The sequence below is a fragment of the Ostrea edulis genome, chromosome 2 (assembly GCF_947568905.1).
Source record: "Ostrea edulis chromosome 2, xbOstEdul1.1, whole genome shotgun sequence".
Lineage (NCBI taxonomy): Eukaryota > Metazoa > Mollusca > Bivalvia > Ostreida > Ostreidae > Ostrea > Ostrea edulis.
The window spans coordinates 107614643-107624152 of NC_079165.1; the positions used below are offsets into that span (position 1 = coordinate 107614643).

General features: G+C 36.9%; 1 protein-coding gene across 2 annotated transcripts in view; it reads left to right on the forward strand.

Annotated features, from left to right (window-relative positions):
* Window positions 1-8591, forward strand: part of LOC125681574 (E3 ubiquitin-protein ligase LRSAM1-like) — a 32556-nt gene extending 23965 nt beyond the window's left edge. For both annotated transcript variants that reach the window (XM_056156003.1, XM_056156004.1), the window contains 5 exons: window positions 951-1049; window positions 2247-2378; window positions 2916-3053; window positions 5185-5292; window positions 6018-8591. In XM_056156003.1, the coding sequence (XP_056011978.1) occupies window positions 951-1049; window positions 2247-2378; window positions 2916-3053; window positions 5185-5292; window positions 6018-6185 (645 nt within the window). In that variant the 3' untranslated portion in view covers window positions 6186-8591. The remainder of the gene's footprint in view (window positions 1-950; window positions 1050-2246; window positions 2379-2915; window positions 3054-5184; window positions 5293-6017) is intronic.
* The last annotated feature ends 919 nt before the right edge of the window (window positions 8592-9510 follow it).

Here is a 9510-nt window from a genome sequence, read left to right on the forward strand (position 1 = left end):
CTACGGAATCTGATATTTCGTACTTGATTTGTACTGAATCTAAAATTTCGTACTTGATTTCTACTGAATCTGATATTTTGTACTTGATCTCTACTGAATCTGATATTTCGTACTTGATTTCTACTGAATCTGATATTTCGTACTTGATTTCTACTGAATCTGATATTTCGTACTTGATTTCTGCTGAATCTGATATTTCGTATTTGATTTCTACTGAATCTGATATTTCGTACTTGATTTCTACTGAATCTGATATTTGGTACTTGATTTCTACTGAATCTGATATTTCTTACTTGATTTCTACTGAATCTGATATTTGGTACTTGATTTCTGCTGAATCTGATATTTGGTACTTGATTTCTGCTGAATCTGATATTTGGTACTTGATTTCTACTGAATCTGATATTTCGTACTTGATTTCTACTGAATCTGATATTTCGTACTTGATTTCTACTAAATGCTGCTGTATCTGATATTTCTGGAGGTCTATATTTTATATCAAATGTCTCTCTGTATTTATTTGTGTGTAGGGAGAGATAGAGGTCTATATTTCATATTAGATATTTCTCTGGGGTTTTTTTGTGTGTGTGTCTAGGGAGAGATTAAATGTCTCTGTGTTTTTATTCGTGTGTAGGGTGAGATTAAAAGTCTCTGTGTTTATATTCGTGTGTAGGGAGAGATTAAAAGTCTCTGTGTTTATATTCGTGTGTAGGGAGAGATTAAAAGTCTCTGTGTTTATATTCGTGTGTAGGGAGAGATTAAATGTCTGTGTGTTTTTATTCATGTGTAGGGAGAGATTAAATGTCTCTGTGTTTTTATTCGTGTGTGTGTAGGGAGAGATTAAATGTCTTGGTGTTTTTATTCATGTGTAGGGAGAGATTAAATGTCTCTGTGTTTTTATTCGTGTGTAGAGAGAGATTAAATGTCTTGGTGTTTTTATTCATGTGTAGGGTGAGATGGAGCAGCAGAAGGAGGATGGACAGACAGACTATTGGTTGGTGCAGTACCAGAGACTGATGGACAGGAAACCTCAGGCGCTAATGGACCAGGTCAGACTACATTTTAATGTGAACATGTGAAGTAGTGCAACATTAGAGCTGTCAACACAAAATTAGTACTCCCTGTCCTGTATGAAATGTGTGAATGGGTGTAATGTTCAGAGTTGTGAAAACAACTTTTAAGTGCTGTCTGTGCACGACCCTCCCCTCTCCTTCAGAGACCCACAGCATAAGTTATTTAAAGTCTATCTGCTGAATGAAGTTCTTCATGCTGAGGTTTCAAGGTTGGAGGGTAAGTAGCTGAGGTTTCAATGTTGGATTGTAAGTAGCTGAGGTTTCAATGTCGGATTGTAAGTAGCTGAGGTTTCAATGTCGAATTGTAAGTAGCAGAGGTTTCAATGTCGGATTGTAAGTAGCTGAGGTTTCAATGTTGGATGGTAAGTAGCTGAGGTTTCAATGTTGGATTGTAAGTAGCTGAGGTTTCAATGTCGGATTGTAAGTAGCTGAGGTTTCAATGTCGGATTGTAAGTAGCTGAGGTTTCAATGTCGGATTGTAAGTAGCTGAGGTTTCAATGTCGGATGGTAAGTAGCTGAGGTTTCAATGTTGGATTGTAAGTAGCTGAGGTTTCAATGTCAGATTGTAAGTAGCTGAGGTTTCAATGTCGGATTGTAAGTAGCTGAGGTTTCAATGTCGGATTGTAAGTAGCTGAGGTTTCAATGTCGGATGGTAAGTAGCTGAGGTTTCAATGTCGGATTGTAAGTAGCTGAGGTTTCAATGTCGGATTGTAAGTAGCAGAGGTTTCAATGTCGGATTGTAAGTAGCTGAGGTTTCAATGTCGGATGGTAAGTAGCTGAGGTTTCAATGTCAGATTGTAAGTAGCAGAGGTTTCAACGTTGGATTGTAAGTAGCTGAGGTTTCTATGTCGGATGGTAAGTAGCAGAGGTTTCTATGTCGGATTGTAAGTAGCTGAAACAACTGGCATCTGGTTATACAATTATTCAGAAACAGGTTTTTAGTAGTATACTTGATAAGCACTTGATAATGAATTTGAGGATGAAGTGCCTAAGCAGTGGTCATTCTTCATGCAGGCCCCAGTCCATGATTATATTGCCTGACATAAATCAACATTCTCTAACTTCATTTTTTGGGGACATGAAAATTAAGCACAGAGGAGTATTCTCAAAAACCTTTTTAACTAACTTGGAGAGAATCCTTTTAAATGACTGATAGTCTTGAAATTTCTGCAGGAGAGGCGTCTGGAGATAGCTGTGGTGACTGTATTAGAGGACTCAGGAGCAGACGAGTATGTCCCAATATTCGCTAGACATCGTATCACCATAGAAACCTTGCTGCAGTTGACGGATAGTGACCTAAAACAGGTTTAATATTCTGCTGAACTCTTACATTAAAATAATATGAGCATACATTTAGTTAAAAAGAATAGTAAACAATACCGACACTATATTTATAAAGTTTAATATAAAGTATTGTTTTTTGTCAACAACCCCTTTTGAAAAAATACAGAAAATTCGTAATAAGTGTGGATCCTATGACAAAAGAAAACGAATATAAAAAGTCACGAGTTTCAAAATAATAAAATAAAACTTCGTTTTAAATGTTGATTTTTACTTTCGCTTCTAATTCAAAGGTAACAAGAAGCTACCTCATTATTTCTATATGCTTAAATTCACTATATCCGTGTTCGTTTTAGATGAATGATATTCATATAGAATATATAGATAATTTGCCAGGGAAATCGGTTTAACTTTGCTATAGCCGTAAATTTGCTATATCTGTGTTTGCTATATCCAAGTTGTACTGTACATTTATCAAAACTTTTTCCTTTGATGATTGTTCACTTTATCACGTCCTCATGATGTACATATACCTGACTGAAGGAGTTTGATTATTTGTAGATGGGTGTTCATGAACTTGGAATAAGGAAAACTGTTTTGAAGAATGTCCAGAATTTCCGATCTTCAAAAGCAGCTGCAGACACCAGTGTATCTGGAAAAGCCTTAAGTGAACCCAGTGTTGATAAGTTTAGAGACCGGGTAAGTGAACCCAGTGTTGATAAGTTTAGAGACCGGGTAAATGAACCCAGTGTTGATAAGTTTATAGAGCGGGTATGTGAACCCAGTGTTGATAAGTTTAGAGAACCCAGTGTTGATAAGTTTAGAGAACCCAGTGTTGATAAGTTTAGAGACCGGGTAAGTGAACCCAGTGTTGATAAGTTTAGAGAACCCAGTGTTGAGAAGTCTAGAGACTGGGTAAGTGAACCCAGTGTTGATAAGTCTAGAGACCGGGTAAGTGAACCCAGTGTTGATAAGTTTAGAGAACCCAGTGTTGATAAGTTTAGAGAACCCAGTGTTGATAAGTTTAGAGACCGGGTAAGTGAACCCAGTGTTGATAAGTTTAGAGAACCCAGTGTTGATAAGTTTAGAGAACCCAGTGTTGATAAGTTTAGAGAACCCAGTGTTGATAAGTCTAGAGACCGGGTAAGTGAACCCAGTGTTGATAAGTTTAGAGAACCCAGTGTTGATAAGTTTAGAGAACCCAGTGTTGATAAGTTTAGAGAAGTGAACCCAGTGTTGATAAGTTTAGAGACCGGGTAAGTGAACCCAGTGTTGATAAGTTTAGAGAACACAGTGTTGATAAGTTTAGAGAACCCAGTGTTGATAAGTTTAGAGAAGTGAACCCAGTGTTGATAAGTCTAGAGACCGGGTAAGTGAACCCAGTGTTGATAAGTTTAGAGAACCCAGTGTTGATAAGTTTAGAGAACCCAGTGTTGATAAGTTTAGAGAAGTGAACCCAGTGTTGATAAGTCTAGAGACCGGGTAAGTGAACCCAGTGTTGATAAGTTTAGAGACCGGGTAAGAGAACCCAGTGTTGATAAGTTTAGAGAACCCAGTGTTGATAAGTTTAGAGAAGTGAACCCAGTGTTGATAAGTTTAGAGACCAGGTAAGTGAACCCAGTGTTGATAAGTTTAGAGAAGTGAACCCAGTGTTGATAAGTTTAGAGAACCCAGTGTTGATAAGTTTAGAGACCGGGTAAATGAACCCAGTGTTGATAAGTTTAGAGACTGGGTAAATGAACCCAGTGTTGATAAGTTTAGAGACCGGGTAAGTGAACCCAGTGTTGATAAGTTTAGAGAACCCAGTGTTGATAAGTTTAGAGAAGTGAACCCAGTGTTGATAAGTTTAGAGAAGTGAACCCAGTGTTGATAAGTTTAGAGAAGTGAACCCAGTGTTGATAAGTTTAGAGACCGGGTAAGTGAACCCAGTGTTGATAAGTTTAGAGAAGTGAACCCAGTGTTGATAAGTTTAGAGAACCCAGTGTTGATAAGTTTAGAGAAGTGAACCCAGTGTTGATAAGTTTAGAGAACCCAGTGTTGATAAGTCTAGAGACCGGGTAAGTGAACCCAGTGTTGATAAGTTTAGAGACCGGGTAAATGAACCCAGTGTTGATAAGTTTAGAGAACCCAGTGTTGATAAGTTTAGAGAAGTGAACCCAGTGTTGATAAGTTTAGAGACCGGGTAAATGAACCCAGTGTTGATAAGTTTAGAGACCGGGTAAGTGAACCCAGTGTTGATAAGTTTAGAGACCGGGTAAATGAACCCAGTGTTGATAAGTTTAGAGACTGGGTAAATGAACCCAGTGTTGATAAGTTTAGAGACCGGGTAAGTGAACCCAGTGTTGATAAGTTTAGAGAACCCAGTGTTGATAAGTTTAGAGAAGTGAACCCAGTGTTGATAAGTTTAGAGAACCCAGTGTTGATAAGTTTAGAGAACCCAGTGTTGATAAGTTTAGAGAACCCAGTGTTGATAAGTTTAGAGACCGCGTTGTCTCTCAAGCTTTGATATGTACAATAATCATTCTCACCTGCAGAGAATCTCTGTCTACTTTTACCCTCTGCCAACCCGCTGGATCAGACCTATTAATTTTTATGCTCCACTTTGTAGATGGAGGGACATATTGTTTTACAAGTGTATTGTTCTCCCACATCTTGTGCAATAGATAATGGGAGAATGTTTCACAGATTGCATACTTAATAGTCTGATATTTATAAAAAATTATACGTCTTCATTCATATATACATGTATGTACATCAATGTGCAGAGGAAACAGCTTTAAACATATGACGCTATAATTGTTGATTTTAATGTTTTTGTTTGAATTTCTAGGAGGATGTGACATTTGACCATCCAGCCCCCTCTGCACCACTACCCCGACAGGATTCCATACTAGCCAGGGGACTTAACTCTGAATGTGTGATATGTCTAGACAAACAGGTACTGATTTAACTGTTGAATTTCACACAACACAATTTTTTTTATCCCTGGCAGGATTTTCACCTGCAAGTCCAGGGGGGGGGGGGGGGGGGGGGGGGGCAATGAATCTGTTTTTTGTATCCTCTGGTCATGACACCAAATATAACTGGAAGAAAATGTAATGGACCAGACTGGGATTGTAACCCAGGCCCCCAGAATCTCTATTCAGATGCTCTACCAACTGAGCTACCTGGCCACCAACAATCGAACCTGTCTGACCACCATAGTTGCATCATTATTGTGATGTCATCTTTTCTTTGTAGTGTAGTATTGTGATGTCATTTTCAGTTTTTCTCAAGAACTCTCCATAATGTTTTTAATTTCATAGCAATTAGTTCCTGATAATTTTCTCTGAGTACTTTGCTTGAAGTTGAAGCTAACCATCAGTGAAATTCAGTTTATAGTATTTATGCTACTAAGTTCAGATATATTACAAAATTAGTAATACATGTATGTTGTATAGTCAAACCTCGTTATCTTGAACTCGATGTGACCGAGAAAAACTTCACGATATCAGAGGATTTGAGATATCGAGGGTAAAATACTTAAAGAATAATTGGTTGGGACCTCGGAATCACTTTGACATATCCATGGTATTCAAGATATCAGTGTTCGAGATACTGAAGTTCAATAGCAAACATGTAATACACAAATATCAACGTAATTATTGAAATTTTATTTTGCAGTCGGCAGTGATTTTCCTTTCCTGTGGTCACGTGTGCTGTTGTGAAGAGTGCTCGGGAAAAGTGCAGGAATGTCCTCTCTGTCGGGGAATTATCAAACAGCGAATCAAGCTTAGTAGTACCGCCTCGACGACCACGGGACACCCCCCTCCTGCACCACTACAGTCCTAGTGTCACGATAGTTTCGGAGTTCATGTATAGTTGTTATTGGTGTTGTGTAACAATTCTTTGTATCCTGATTTAAACCATGTGATATACACGTACCCTTTCTAATGCAATAAACCTCTACGTCATTGTACTGCGTATTTTGGGAGAATGATCTTTGTATGTTGAGGATGAGAGTTGATACCAGTAAAGTTGGAAGGTTATTATGACAATGTATCTATTACTGTGCTATATGTATATACTCAAGTTTAATTATTTATGTGATTTTCAATTTTCACAAGTCAGTTATCATGCATTTCTGAAGGTCAAAAATTGACTGTTTAGTGTGTACTTGTACTATACAGTGCGTACTTGTACTATACAGTGCGTACTTGTACTATACAGTGCGTACTTGTACTATACAGTGCGTACTTGTACTATACAAACTGTGCAGCTTCTTGTTACCGTTGTCATTTTGCTCGTTGCTGTATTCTAGATATGTACCTGTGCATGCTATTGTTCATACTGCAGTATTCTAGTACTACGTAGAGGCCACCATTTTGGTGTCAGTATGTACTAGTGCCGTGACCTGTGTTGACAGAGAAAGCTGTATTGTGTTCTTTTGTACCAAACATTAACAATGAGAAATGCTATCTTCATTTCAGTGTTACGCATGTCTAGAAAAAAAAGTCTTGTATCTATCTTTGTAATTTGTTTCCCCCCTCTATTAATGACAGTCTGCTCAGAAAAAAAATATCTACTGTGTATGTGTTCGGGGATGTCATTTTTGTGGTGTGAAAATCAGCATTGCTGTTTTAACACTGTTATCTGTTAAGTGGCCTACTTTTCTATCTGATTTATATAGTGTCTTTATTGTAGATGAAATACAGCATTTGTTCTGATTGTCTGTCTTACACTCATACAAAATAAATGCTCAATTAGTGGTACAGAAACAATGCATAAAAGGGCAGCTACAAGGAAACAGAGCAAATTTATATTGTTGGGAGTTTTTGTTTAGGTGTTGAAAGTGCAGACTGTCTTATTTCTTCAGAAAGATTTCTTTTAATATATCTCATTATACAAACAACATAGTTAAAGTGGACACTAAGAATTAAAATGCCTTGAATGCTGTACCATATTCTTACATGTACAGTTTTGGTTTTCTCTTTTATACGTAGTTCAGGAGTTCCTATGTAATGTGTAATCGCATGTAGGGTGATCATGTGACCTGCTTAGCAAACCGCATTTTGTAAGATAAATTTGGCAAATCAGTATGTTGAATGCAGAAAAAATTTATGATTATAAAGCTTTAATGTAGATTTAGTTATATCTTGAAAGTACAATGTACACTGCATTACTTTGTATGGGTGTGTGTGTTGTGGGGGTATAGGTTAAAAGGGAAGAGAGAAAGGAGAGAGAGAAAAAGAGGGGAAGGTCCAAGGATGATGATGGATGAGAAGAGACATGGGAGGAGGGAGAGGAATGAGAAAGAATGAGGGGAGGAAATTAAGGGCACCCCCATTGTGTGTCATCTTACGAGGCAGTATAGCCTGTTTTTGTTCAACCATTGTGAGTTTGTAAGGTGAAGATGTTTACATCATTGAATGTTCATGTCATCAAGCTCGTCATAAGCCATGCTCTTACTTTACTTGCAAGTGTACAGTATTTTATTCGAATATCCTTTTATCCTCACCAAAAGGAATGCTGGTTTTTGTTAAAGTACAATACATACACCCCAATTCAAAAATCCTTCCTATCCCCATCAAAAGGAATTCTAATGGGATACCGAAATGCTTGATTATGTCAAGACCATTCATAATTCTTTTCAATTTGTATTCTTGTAAAAAATAGTTTATTCCATTTCTTGCTGCATGTTCTTATGAATCTGATAACCAGTGTAGTAGTGCCATAGATGTGTCGACTTTTATCAATCTACTACAATGTATATAATTCATTGAAAACAGTCACTTTTCTAAATTTTCATAAGATTATCTAGCTTCATTTTATGGTAACTTTTACACCATTAACAACATAAATTTCTACAGTTTCTGGTCTCAGTTGAGTGTCTTATGTTTTTCTTAAAAGCTGCACAGATTATATGACTGCAAGTTTTTGTTCAGTCTTGCAAAGGATTATACAGGGAAATGGAGTGCTAAAAGTTGATGTTGAATTTCAATAGTCATATTTCTGCAGTTGTTGATCAAAGTTTTAAAAATCATTGATCAAATAAATTTTATATCCAGATATTTTGTTACAAATCCTTTAGATTTCATAAAAATTTGAGCAAAAATGAGTTCAGAATGATTTCTCAAACAGAAGATATTTTTCAATGAAATATATAATAAAACATGAAAGTTGACTCATTTATGGCACTATGCTGTACATGTATTCATTGATACTCTTTGTAATAAATTTCACATATTGTTAATTGTTCATGGTTTGAATTATTTTATCAATTACTGGAATCATGAGACAAATGTATGATACAATGTATCATGATATATAAAGTTTGTGCATTGCATGGTATTCTAAATATGAACCAGGAGGGATTAGTCCCATTTGAACAATGCCGTCCAATCACACACCATGGACCAAAACACTCGCCCGAGTTAACGTGCTCATATAAAGATAACGAGAGGTCAATGGACCACATGGGTCACCTTGGCCCAGCTCTTGTGATTTTTGCATTCCTTATTCCCAAGCAAAATGTTGACCCTCATATTGTGGCACCAACCTAGCCCCATAGGGTCATGATATAACCATGATACAATGTCACAAGATAAAAAAAATCATGCCATGATTTTTTATGAAATATGAGCAAGGTCTTGCCACGAGGAATCTATACACAAAATACGGAATCGTTACCTTGAACAATTTGGAGGATATTGCCTAGCGCAACGTATTTTAAAATGGTAGGTTGAAATGTAAGGTCAAGGTTACAAAGTAAAAAAAACCAGTACTAAATGAAACGTCTCGTCACAGCTAGGGAATGCATACATGAAATAAGTATGGCAACTTTCAAATTATGAAGAAAGTTTCGGTTAAAATTTGGGTCAAACTCCAAGGCTATGAGGTCAAACATGGTATCAAATGAAATTTCTTGCCATAAGGAATCCATACACTACATAATGACAGCCCTACCTTAACTTGCCTGGGTTAGGTCTTAAAAATGGGTCAAGGTCATAAAGTCGAAAACTTTTATACCAAAAGATTAAAGGTCTTGTCACATCAAATATGAGAGCCCTATTTTTCACCATTGGAAAGTTATGAGCAAGGTTTAACCCCCCCCCCCCCCTAGAAAAATTGAATTCACACAAATTTGAGTCATTTCCACATTGCTATGATTTAGTGT